General features: G+C 44.8%; 3 protein-coding genes across 4 annotated transcripts in view; 2 read left to right on the top strand and 1 right to left on the bottom strand.

Moving 5' to 3' along the window:
- Positions 1–13,054, top strand: part of LOC140271377 (uncharacterized) — a 160,849-nt gene that overhangs the window by 20,684 nt on the left and 127,111 nt on the right. The window lies entirely within an intron of this gene.
- Positions 1–13,054, top strand: part of spsb1 (splA/ryanodine receptor domain and SOCS box containing 1) — a 225,925-nt gene that overhangs the window by 105,693 nt on the left and 107,178 nt on the right. The gene's annotated exons all lie outside the window — the stretch shown is intronic.
- The window catches only part of rerea (arginine-glutamic acid dipeptide (RE) repeats a), an 88,776-nt gene that overhangs the window by 69,705 nt on the left and 6,017 nt on the right, over positions 1–13,054 (bottom strand). For both annotated transcript variants that reach the window (XM_072366558.1, XM_072366560.1), the window contains exon 2: positions 1,925–2,429. In XM_072366558.1, coding sequence (XP_072222659.1) covers positions 1,925–2,285 — 361 coding nt within the window. In that variant the 5' untranslated portion in view covers positions 2,286–2,429. The remainder of the gene's footprint in view (positions 1–1,924; positions 2,430–13,054) is intronic.

The raw sequence follows: 13,054 nt of genomic DNA, 5'->3' as shown, positions 1-13,054 counted from the left end.
ATTTAACATTTAGTAAAACATAATCCATTGCAGGCTTTGTGCCTGCCTAAGCTGCACACATCAAATCTGATTACAAGAAGGCTGCCACCAATGACCAAGCAGGAGGAGGAAAATAAGCACACACACACGACTTATCTCTTGAACAATAAGGAGAGGAGACAGCAGGAAGTCGGTTGGTAAGGTGGAGGATCTTCCATGTTGACACCGGGAGGTAAATTACAAATGAGTGTACGGGTGCTGAGGCTGTCATGACTGAGTCGAGGCTCATTCCTAATCTAAACTGATCTAACAGCTCCAGCCCTCATGGTAAGTGTGGGTTGTGACATTCAAGCTCCTCTAAAGCTGTCAAACTAATTGAAGGAGAAGACGGGAAGCATAAATATTCCACATCAACCAGACGCTGGCTGCGCTGTTCGCTCGGTTGGAGGCCCAAAATATCGGACAGAGTTAATCAGCTGAGATGGTCAACTTTACATCTTTTGAACGCTTCAAGGATGGAATTCGCCGATTCCATTTTAATAAAAAAATATAAATAAAAATATATGCAAATGAAACCCCTATTAGCCTTTTCTCCTTTTCACGTCACGGTCTGCATGGTTGATTATAGCGTCTCTTACTGGACAAAAAAGCATCTAGCATTTATGTTTTTGAGGGTGTGAATTGTATTCAAAGCTGCGTCAGAAGACTCAGCAGCAGTTCATCATATTCGCCAGGTCCAACTCTGATGGTCAGTGATGTAAAGTTGGCGCCTGGGTGAAAGTGCTGTGCTCGGGGCTGCAAGAATGAGCAAAGCCTTGAAATAAGTTTCACCTTGTAGCTTACCAGCCCCACTAAGTCACACTGAACTGAAACTGACAGGAGCACCAACCTGCAGATAAAGAGACACATGATGGATCCATTTTTAACTGTCTTACTGAATAAGGCTGACTCCTACAGCAGGGTAGTCAAAAATCAACAGACAATGCTTATTAGAAACTGCACTCCACCAAAGTTAAATGTCATTCCTCTGCTGCACGGTGCGCTGAACATTTGTGCGGATGGGTCTACACTAAGGCAGTTACAGAAGAGGAAGATAAAGAAAAACACTGTCTCTAATTTCTTAAGTCTTCCAATTAAATTCTTAAGCAGTGTGAGAATCCCCTTCCACTACTTGACCTTTTGCTAGTTCCTAGATAAATTGAACGACACAGTGGCAATGATTTCACTGCAAGACGAATGGCACCGAGCAGCAGGAGAGGAAATGAGTACGTCTGGTTTCCTTCTGTCACTAACAGTTGACATTCTCACCTGTAATAAGACTAGTTTATAAATAGCACGTGAATGCGAGGCTGTGTTTACAGCAATGGAAAAGGTTTGTTCTCCTTTCATCCTCGGTCATCTGATTCAATCAAGACATGATACCGCAGCTCAAAAATCTCATCTCCAGGAAACTGGAGTACGTTTTGGCCCCAGAGGAGACGGCATATTTTCAGCGAGTCAGACGGTGTTAGGATGAAATCATTATCATGGCTGTCGTCACGATCACATCATCCAGTGAAGCACCACTTTGCTTTATTGACTTAGCTCAAGACAAAGCTCTGAGTGGGTCATGGAATTGATTGCATGATGCATCGGCCTCTAGCCTGGGGGAGTGTTTCTGCTGTTAGAGAGTTGATACTTTTGAGAGTCTGCAATCCCTCTGCAGCTAACTGCAACAGAGACGCTGGCTCTTTAAGAACGATCAGTTGTCGACCAATTAAGGTTTTATCATTATTTTCCTAAACTAAGCTTAGTGAGTACAAAGCCTGATGTGCACGTGAGATGTTAAAAAGTTGTACTTGAGATACTTTAACAGGTGAAGTCCACTGATGGAGACAGTTGCGTGTTCACTGCCATTAGCAGTGTCGGCCCAACTGGTAACACAACTAAAAAAGACAGGACTCACCTCCGGGTCTGTAAACAACATCGTCTTCTGTAATGAAGGAAGTGATCTCTCCATTCTCTGTGCGCTCGTAGCGTGACTTCTTCTTCGGCATCTTCTTTTTGCCCTTCTTGCCAGCCTCCTCGGCCGTTCCGCTGCCCCCGCCGGTGCTGCCATTGTCGTTGTCCTCATCCTCGCTGTGCTCGCTCTCTGCATAGTTCTTGGCCCCGCCCTCCAGCGTGCAGCTGCGCCGGGGCCTGGAGCTCTCACTTTCACGGTCGCCTCGGTCTCCGTCCTGCCGGCGAGACTTACCGGCCTCTCTTTTGTCCCGGTCTCTGTCCCTGTCCCTCTCTTTCTCCCTTTCCTTCTCTTTGTCGGCCGTCATGATCCGCCACGTGCCTTCCTCAGTCCTCTCACGGCTGGGCCTCCGTGAAAGGTAGACTGTGAGCCTGGGCTTCAGTCTTCTGAATTTACCAGTCAAATCCAGGGAAAATTTGGCCACACCAACAACCCCAGTGTTTCAGAAAAGCTGTGGATACATAAAAAAAAGGACAATTAGTATAATTTAATAACCTTTAGGTAAAAAGCTACATATTCATGGTAAAAAGAGTTATTTTCTATCTCTTGTGAGTGAGAAAAACAAGATGAGCTCCTAGAGATGAGGCAGCTGTAATTCTCAGCAATCCCCGACACAACCGTGAATGCTCTGGAGAGAACTTAGCAGTTTTATCAAAGAACAAACTTTCTAGGTTCCTCTTTGAAACATATTTCCATTCTCTCAGAGAGGTGGTGAAGCAGTTTTAAAGAGTAAAGGAGAGAATAAAAAAGGCAAGTGCTGCAAGCTATGTTACCGAATATGGTAGCTACATATTGACGAAAAGGCTCACACCATGCAGAAGTTTCACTGTGATAATATGTCAAGAGCTTTGTTGGGTTTTTTTCTTGGCACAAAAAGTAGGAATCTGGCTTGTAAGGCCAGAGGAAATGTGTAGCATCAAGCTCAATGGCAGTCTTAACTGGCTAGCTTCTCGGCACACGATTTGTGATGACACCAGGCTCAATATTCTGCTCATCCCAGAGTGCGTGTGTGTGTGTACTCTGGCTTATTGGACTGCACCGCACCCCAACCCTCTGCCCTGGCTGACAGTCACCAAAGTGATAATTCGAAGTGACAGCTCTGGAGGGAAGAATCTAGCAATTCGCTGGGTAAGGGAGGGGAGAGGGAGGAGGCAGAGTCAGTCATTTACCATGCCGAGTCTGCTGCCACTTACAGCTATCTTCACCCAGCCACCACTTTCTCATGCCATGAAGAAATCCTCCAGAAAGGGTGAAGTGGGCATAGCTGAAGCACTACACTGAGCGCCCACAAAGGAGGCTACTCCTTTACTGCCAGTGTTCAGCCCCTACACCCCCCGGCAGCAAATTAACTAGAAATAGTTATTACAGCCCCAAGAGGGATCAGACCAGGCAATCAGCACCCGCGTTACCATGGTCATGAAAGCACGGAGGAAGAGGGGAAGTGATGAATGAGCGAGGGAAAGAAATTGAGCCAGGTAAAGCCAGAACCACTGCTGAGTAAAAAAACTGAACCGCATGTCAGCTGGTGAACAAGTATTTAATGGAGGAGCGAGAAGACAATGAGGCGAAGAACAGAGAGAGAAAGTGGAAGGTGGAAAAAATGTTTTTGGCTCAAACCGAAGTGCTGTTTGACAACGGCACTCCTCAGCAGCGGGTGCTGTCATCTCATGAGCAGACACCAACTGACAGGGCAGCTGTTCTTGTCGTCGGCTTCAACACAAACACCGGGCCTGATTAAACTGCAGCCTCGTCACAGCCCCATTAATCACCTAATGATGAGTTACCACGGCGACCACTGGGCTGCCGGCATAGACACACAAGAACACATTAGTGAACACAGATGATGAAAGCGCTCTGGAGCATTTTAACGGGCGTGTTTGTGCAAGGACACACACACCCGCCACCATTACATACCTAAGAAGGTGTGAAAAGACACAGTGTGGCCCCTCCTGTGCCTCGTGTCCGAAATTAACTTTCTGACTCAATGGCTATGGGTTCATGAGAAAATCCACCAGCCAGCACATTTTTCTGGCCAAAATACCAGGCACTTTTTCCCCCACTCACATACCCCCCCACACTTTATCTAACAGTGATAATAAGGTATCATGTTAACTTTAGATGCTTATTTAACCTTTGAGGTAATGTCAACACTCTACTGAACTTATTCATATCTAATACACATAATTATGAAATATAAAAGCCACATTGAAGATCTTTGATCATTATCAATTCAAACCCCCTCATCACACTTCTGGCTCTTTATTGCAATCACCCTCTCTATTTGCAGTCGGTAAAGTCCCGCTCCTGCTCTGCCTCTCATTGGCTAGCGTTTGCTGCTTGGTTGGGGTTCTGGGTTTCACAAAAAATGTCAATATCACAGAACAGCTGCAACACATCCTGTAAATGGCCCCAAAATGAAGCAGAGATCCAGTTTTTTAAAAATTATTAGTATAAATTACTCTTGATACATTTACCCGTCAATGTGGCTGAAAGCCTTCACAGATTTATTACTAAAAATAAAAATCGATCTACATTGTACACTTGCCAGGTGTCCATTTCAGACTCTGGCTGTCCACATCCAGCAGCAGGTCTTGGAGGTGTGAGGCGTATGAAAACATTCCTCACGGCACCATTTGATAGCACAGCTCTAATCCTGGGGGCTGCAAGAATCTGTGTATAAGCTAAGCACCTCTTCTGTCCTTTAATCAGTAACATAAGCCCCTTCCAGTGAAACCAACGAGGACTCTAAACTGTAGCAAATGGAGGGTTGACCCATACCCCTTTGATGTTTGGGGCAGATGTTAAACCCCGGTAAGGATCTTTACAATCTAGGTGCTATTAGTTTGCATCTGGATACACTTTACGTAACTGCCTCATTCCGATTTCTGAATCTCCAATTACCTTTCTGAAGCTTTTGTCAATTGTATTTTTTAACCATAAAAGGAAAAATAGATCCTCGTACGGACGCAGGCACCTGCTCATATAATAATTTTTTGTAATGCAACAGCAATACCAACATTTCTACCGGCAGTGTGGTCTCATTCAGTAATGGAGGTTGAGCAAATTGAGTGAGTAAAAAGCAGGGAGTGAGTTTGAAGTACCCACTCCGTGGCGATGAAAAGTCGTCGTATCGATGGCTGAGGGGGGAGACAATGAAGTACAGAATGTGAGATACAAAGAGAAAGCGAGGGCGATGGCCCTCCACTCACTACCCGAAAAACAAAGTGCTTAGTGGAAAGCAGCTCTGACTGCCTGGCCGATGAATACCGCTGTGAGGGGGCAGGTGAGGCTTGGAGCTATTACACATCAATCACTGGGCCAGGACCCTTTGAAAGATACCAGCTGTCTTAATGGAAAAGCAAAGGAGGGGGAAGAGGCTGGAGAGGGGGTTGAGGGGGTCCCAGCTAACGGCACCTAATCCACCATTTACATTAGCGCAACAGAGTCAAGGGCTAGCAGCCAGCGGGGCCAAGCTCAAATACATTTCTCTTTTGCGTGCCAGCTATAATAAGACCTCTGGCTTGAAAAACTACACAGTTTGTGGCTCGATTAACACATCATCCCCCACAATGACCACACAGCAGGTTTCAGTTACTAAAGGCAGCTTTATTTTCCTACGCTCTGTCTCCTGAACAGCCTTTTAAGAGGTATGTTTTATTCATTCCAATCACTCCCACATTCAACTAAATCCATGCTCATCTCTGTAGGTCCAATCAAAACTTGTCATTGGATAAATTCTCAAATTTTCATGCTTTGCTTGAGAACCTATACGGCGCGATAACACCGTAGAATTTATACACATCGTGTCAAATTTAGGGAAACGATTACAAATATTGCACAAGATGTACACATTTCCTACATTTAAATGCAGATAAAAATGTAACAACAATATGACAAACGCAGGGATCCACTCAGATTAGGGAAAGACTGAAAAGTCATTCATGGCATATTCAATTGGAGAATTATGAAGAGGCAAAATGTGATTGGCAAGGATTTAGGGCCGGCTTTAGAAAGGGATTGAATGAAATACTCGCGTGAATACAGATTAGAGGAGAACAATGTTAGCATGAATATACACAGGGTTATTAACAATGAGGGCGACACAAATTGATCTGAATAAACCAGCCAGATCCTCGGCAGAGTACGCATCCTTGCTGTGGTGATTTTGAGCTGCAGCAGGTTTTTGTCAGCTCGAATCCATTACTCAGTGCGATCTAATCTAAGCTGCCATCCAAGCTCCCTAGAAACAACAGCCCAATGAAAGGCTCAGCTGGAGGCGAGGGGTAGGCCACTTCATAAGGGCTCCTCAGCGGTCTCCACACCCTGCCTGCTTTGTCTTACCTGGCGCTATCCTTGCTTGCTTTATCCTCTCTGTTTTAGTTCACATTGGAAGGGCAGAGACATTTGTCTGCTCCACTTGTTTTTGCTGATTTGCTGATGATAACCACATCTTTCTTTTTTTCTGCTGCTAAAGCTGAGTTCACAAACACTATTTTTAGCCAACATCCGGGGTTGGTTTAGTAGGTAAAAGTCATGTTTGAAAGAAAAAAGAAAAAAGGCATAGCGTGGGGCTTTCCAACATAAACATGTAAACCTGCACAGAGACTCTTGTGGTTTGAAGCAAATCACAGCAGCACAAGAGCAGATTCTCACGCAAAATGACAGTGAGTGCTCTGACGTATCACCATCTGAAAAGATAAACTAAGACATTTCGCTAACTCTCATTGGGCTAACAACACGAGTCCATACTTTCTTTCTGCAATACAAACTGATCAAATGTATTCCCTGTCCAATGGTCTAAAGGCCCTTCAAGCCACAAAAAGGAACATCCTCTGTGATCCACACGGTCTAAGCCTCTTCTCTATCTCTAAAGACGCCCAAATCCCCCTCCACTCACTATTTGTGGGCTCTCCAAATGTCCCTGAGGGGGCCGCACAACAATGCAAGGCCTCTATTATCTAGGAGGTTTACGAGCAGGGACTCATTTTGCAGCCTAATACCAGCTACTTCATAACACAGCACCTCTGGGTTTGCCATGTATGTCTGGCTGAAGCAAAGCTGACTGCTATTTCATCAGCTCTGGCCGCTCTACGAGGCATCATGTTTTGATATGGCTCTGGGGAGGGGGAGGGGGATGCCAGGGTTGTCCATTGTCACCCTTCCTCTTTCTTCTTAATGAGGAAGTCCAGAAAATTGCAATCGTGCGGGAGCCAGTGAAGGACCTCTGTTAATGTGTCATTGATAACTGAGGCAGGAGAATGTGAGCTATGCGCTGGCAAACAGTGCGACTACAGTCAAGGCACTTAATTGAATTGGTCTTTAGATCTGTAAGCAGCTTCTTTATAGAGTGAATATCATGTCTGATTTGAAAGGATTTCTGGAGTCTTTCACCTCTGGTGAGGGAATGACAGTTGAATATTTTTGGTGTATTAATACTGTTGAATTGGAAATTTTACCCCCAAAGTCAAGCTGGGATCATAAGCGGTATAAAAACATACTGGGGAAATATTTATGGCTGATTTGTTCTGGAGAATATCTGTCTCATGTACATGTCTCCAAATACCCATCTTCACAAAACAGAGTTGAGCTGCAGCAGGGGGGGGGAGGAGAGCTACATGTCATTTATATTTATTTTTTCCCCCAATCAGATGCATGCAGTAAAAAGATTTACTGGAGGAGGGAAAAAAAGGGATTTTTGCCTACTGTTTAAAGCACTCTTGAAATTCTAATATCTAAGCACTCAATCATGTATCACTTTCACTGATATACCACAATCAAATATCCCCACTTTTCCTCTGCAATCTGCCCATCAGCTTAACGAGCCTATCCATCAGCTCAACTTCAACTGGTAGCCTAAATGAGTGTGAGAGGGGAGGAAATGTATTCATACTGCTGCCCTACATCCTCCAGCTACACTAATCACTATGCCACACAGAGAGACGTGCCAACACTGAGGAAAAACCAACACAAATAGATTAGAGTGACAGATAAGACAGCTCTGAGGTTTCCGACTGACAGCACAGACCAGCGGGGGCACAGAAGGATGTCTTCAGAAACAGCTTCCAAAAACAAAGCCATTAGGTCAATACACAAAACTCTCTCTCTACCTGAAATATTAAGCAGCGTGTGGTGGCAAATTCTGTTCTGTCCCCGAGCAGATGGTCGGGGTGGTGGAAGACAATCCCTCCTTTTAATTGCTTATAATGATCCAAGCTAAAAACACCTCCACCTCTACATACCACAGGATGGTATTACCTCTAATTAGGTAGGTCTCTTTTTTCATACGTCAACGGCTCTCTTCTAACCACCAACCGCCACTGCACAAACCAGCCTGACTCATTTCCATTAGAAAACAAATAAAGCAAAGTATCCCCCCTTTTGTTCATCTACATGATGATTTCAGCACTCTAACAACCACAGCTTCAAATATGGCGTCGATGTGTAAACACTGCAAATAGATGCTGTCAGTAAACCTGCATTTGGAGATTTGTTTGTTTGGAGGAAAAAGGACGGGTTTAGAGAGCAGTCGGCAGGGGAGGTGACTCAGGGAGGGCAAAATTCAGTGCAGCGGTCAAACTTGTCATCCACCATCTCAGTCGCGCAGGGCTGTGATCCAAGTCAGAGGCCAAAGAAACCTCTGCAGTGTGCACGAGTTAAATAATATAAACGTGGCTAACCTGTGACGCCAGCCATGCTTAATAAAATAGAACCAAAGACAAGGTGGTTTGCTCGATTCTGCCTGCATCTCTTTTCACTCACCCACCCAAACAAAAAAAAAAAGGGGGGGGTGGGGTGGAAGAAGCAGCTAGGGGTGATGAAAGCACTGCTGGAACAAGCATGATCTGAGCTCAGAGCTCCCATATCCTCTGAGGACAGCTCATAAAACATGCAGTGCCTGGGACTGGGCCTCTTACAGCAGTGGCATTTTAGTGCACTCTGCCACAAACACACAGGCCGCACACACGGGTAGCCTACAAATACACACAATTCATTTTAGAGAGTGTGAAGGAGTCGGACCTGCGTGGTTTACTGCTTCGGCCACGAGCAGAGGTGCTCGCTTAAATATAGACATAAGCTACAAAAAGAAATGATTTTCCAGAAATATTTAACAGCAGCAGTCAGCTGTAAGAACAATGGGCTTTTGGAAAAATGTAGGAATACAAGCCGAGTATTACACAGTGTACAGTGGTGATCTGCGGATTAACTGTGTGTGATCATGTGTGAAATGGAGACTTGATCCCCAACTGATAGTGTGCTATGCCTCAAGCAAACATAAGCTGCATATTATTCATCTTTACCAAACACCTAACAGCTGCAATATATTGGATTACAGATTGCGTCCTTCAGAGTGCAACAACAATAGCGCATTAAAAACACATTCCCAACAGCATCACAACTCAGACTTCCTGTAGTCTGACTGTCTTCTTTAAGCCAAAGGTGAACAAAGCTGGCTGCGTGTCTGAGTTGCTGTGAATAAGCCTCAGATATCCTTGGAATGTTAATGTTAGGCTTCGACTATAGCAGTCTCACCGACGTCTCCTCTCATCACCAGAACATTAATAACAGTGAAAATAAAACGCTACCCTGGCCTACATAAATAACATACTTTTAAATATGAGAATGACATGCTTTATCAATAATTGAGCACACACTGCTGGAGTTTAACTGTTAAAGGACCACGATGTTTCGAGCTACAAATGTTAACTAATCGCATGCTTGCATAGTGTTCAAGCACACCGTATGCTGTGTCCATGCATAGGAAATTAGCCTCAAATGCAATGTGCTATTTGCTTGGTGAAAATCTAAGAGGGCAGGTTTGTGGAGCTACACTCTTGTTAAAATAGCTTCCCGCTGCATCTGCAGGCTTATAAAAAGCATATTCACTACAGTACCACATTCATCTGTCTGTATGCACACATGTCAAGCTAAAAAGTGTGACACACACAAACCACATAAATATATAAACAAAAACTGCTGCTGCTGAGCAACTGTATTTGCAGTCCTGGTTAGACTATGTTCTCAACCGATAAATGGCTGGAGTGTAATGTGCCTTGACCTTCTCTCTTTCTTTCAGCAGCTCTTTACATATATTGCTGTCTCTCCTCATATATCACTTGGTTAAATGGCGTCCTTCACCCTGCTCCCTCATGTCCCCTCCTTAAAAGGCTGAGGGGACATCTTTGTCTGCTGTACTCAATTGACAGCCCTGGCAGCCTCCTCAACAAGCACAAGGGGAGGTGGGGAACAAGGCTCATCCAGGGGAAATGCCGCAATGAATAATTATGTTTCATAACATGCCCCACCCCCACCCTCCTTTATTAGCATCAAACAATAATTAACAGGGAACAAGGGGCAATGAAAAGTCTGCTTTTCCCTTTTCGGAACATGAGGGTCAATATGCCCTTCAACCCTTTCCCGCTGTCATAGCTGAAGACACCTCATCTCTCTAGAAACGTGCTCCTTGCTTATTTATGATGCCAGTTGCTCCGCTGGAGAAAAAACAGCATTCCTGCTACACTCAGCAAAACCGGCCGGATCACTTTACGCAGCAGCTCACCACTTCCATCTCTACACCTCTTCTCAGCAGGCCAACCCAACAATTCAATAATGAATATGAAAAGCCTCCTAATTGAAGTCTGTGGGAGTTAGAGCAGCTGAAAATATGTGGCCACTGCACACGGGCTTGACTTGATTACGTTTTTTGTTTAACATCGAGACAGAAAAAGAAAAAAGAAAAACTCTGATCAGCAGTAGCAAAGCCATTTGTGATCGAATTAGCTTGCACTAAGAGCTCCATTGATCTTGGCGCTCATCTGTGCGGATGAGGCCTGGAAAGGCAGCTGGTAATCCAATAGCAGGGATGGGAAGTGCTTCAAGGACTCTGCTGTGTTTACCCACCTATTCCCTTCACAGAGAGGCATGATGTTAGCGTACGCCACTCGCTGGACTGATTGGAAGCCTCTGGGCCTTGGGAGCACCGGTGAAATGAAAAAGAGCCGTAGTGTGACCAGAAGCAAGGTACTCGAAAGCTGAAAGTAATTGCTTTCACCACAGCTATCATGTAATGAGTAAACAAGATGAATCAAGCAGAGCCTCGACGAGTGTTTAAATATACTTAGCAGCAACATAGTCCTAATACAAGCTCGATTTAATTATCCAAACCCAAAATCTAGCAGCAACACCGTCATCAATTCAAAGGTTCTCCTCACTTGCGATTTAAAGTATCAGGTTGGGGGGAATCGATGGAGGGAAATCTGTCTTTACACTGTGATAGCTTCATTGCAGCCAGGACTGACTCGACCCGTAGCAATCAATTTTGCATGATGTAAGTGACATCGAACAAGTGTCCAGAGGGCAGAGATCCTGTGACATGAAAAGAAAAAAAAAATCAAAGCTAAGGTAGTAAAAGGCAACATATACCTTTTCAAGTGAAGTGTGCCTCAACAGTATTGCTGCCGTGCAATAAGTGCAGAGCTGCTACCACTATAGCGCAGATTCTCACACACATAATGCATCAAGGATTCATGAGCGAATGCTCAATAACAGACCGAGTTCATCTCTCTCCTTCATATCACTGCAGCAAGAAAGGAGTGAGAACTCTTTAGCAACCCACAGACACACCGCAAACACACACTACTCTCGTACCACACTAATAACCTTGGGCTGTCTACCAATGCCATGACTTTATGGAACAGTATGGGCTCTAAATAGAAGCTCAATTCCTTACCAGCAGTCTGTAACAGCTCTATCTCCGTCCCCGTGTCATTAAATATTCATCTGAGCAGAGTGGCGGATATCAAGGTGATAACCATTTAAAAATCCAAATCTGGGGCTTCTTTTTTTTTTTTCCTCGCCCCCCCATCCTCTCACACCCCCAACTCACTCCAGCACTACAACAAAGAGCTATTTTTAAAAGGATTATCTACAAGTGTTCCTTTAATCAGTGCATAGCAGAACTGCAGAGATCCCTGAACAACAGTCCCAGAGGACTACCTTTCTCTGAAGCCCTATCACGCAGAGGATCTCCTTCACTGACAGCGACTGACTGAGTGGGAGCGAGTGTGTTTGAGGATGAAAAGATGTGCTGCTACCTCGCTGTGATGTCCTCTCCAACAATCTCAGAACAAAGGCCTGTATTTTGAAGTGGAGTTATGATGGCACAGGGCTCTTAAGGTCCTCTGTTGCTGTGTGTCCTATTGCTTTCTATCCTTTCTGTTAGCCTGCTGTTTGTTATGCTTGTGAGATAAGCCACTGCTGTGGGTGGCTGGGTGTACTACAGCAACCGGTGTGCTGCTTGAGTGCCAAAGCCGACAGTCTGTGGGAGGGATTGTGGGTGTTATAGATCACTGGGAGACAGATGTCCGGTCTTGCCCCAGCGCTGACTCAAGCACTAACCCCAATAACTGTATGTTTGCAAACTGGGCTGCTTCCTGGTGGGTCTTAGGTTGATCCTTATCTGACTTTATCATGGCAACCCTTCTCTTATACTGGCGCAGCGCTCAGCAGCTTTGTTATTTATGAAATAGAAGAAGTGGAAGTCGACTACCGCTATAGCCTGATAAACGTTACAAAATCTGATTCTGTGAGCACAATTTAAACCAGACTTGAACGTAAAAAAAAACAACTGTGAGCCCGGATAAATGTATAAGTATTAAATCTATTTAGCAAACTCCACTTAAGAACAGATGACTGTCGGGGCAATGGCATCACCGCCTCCCATGAACGATATTCTCCGTTGCATTCACCTTGTCCTCTCTTTGTTTAACTGTGCACTGTCACAGTTAATGATTTCCTCAAGATCTCCATTTTCCAAACATGATTTACACGTCTGAAATGCACAGTTGAGCAGAAACAGGTTTGTGAAATAACCATTTCAGTCACGCTGAATCCAAAGAGCCATTGGACAGAGCTTAGAAATTTCAGTATCAGCATACCGTCTTTCACTTTCTTTGTGTTTACATATCTGAATTGTGCAGTCATCCCTTCCAGCGAGAATCACCGCCAGCAAAAACAATTACGTGCCCCCCCGCCCCGCCGCACAAGCCTTTCACTGGCTGCTTCGGCTCAGCTTGACAA

The sequence above is a fragment of the Leuresthes tenuis genome, unplaced genomic scaffold (assembly GCF_036924035.1).
Source record: "Leuresthes tenuis unplaced genomic scaffold, fLeuTen1.0.hap1 SCAF_16, whole genome shotgun sequence".
NCBI classification, from domain to species: domain Eukaryota; kingdom Metazoa; phylum Chordata; class Actinopteri; order Atheriniformes; family Atherinopsidae; genus Leuresthes; species Leuresthes tenuis.
This window is presented reverse-complemented; position numbering and strand designations above follow the sequence as displayed.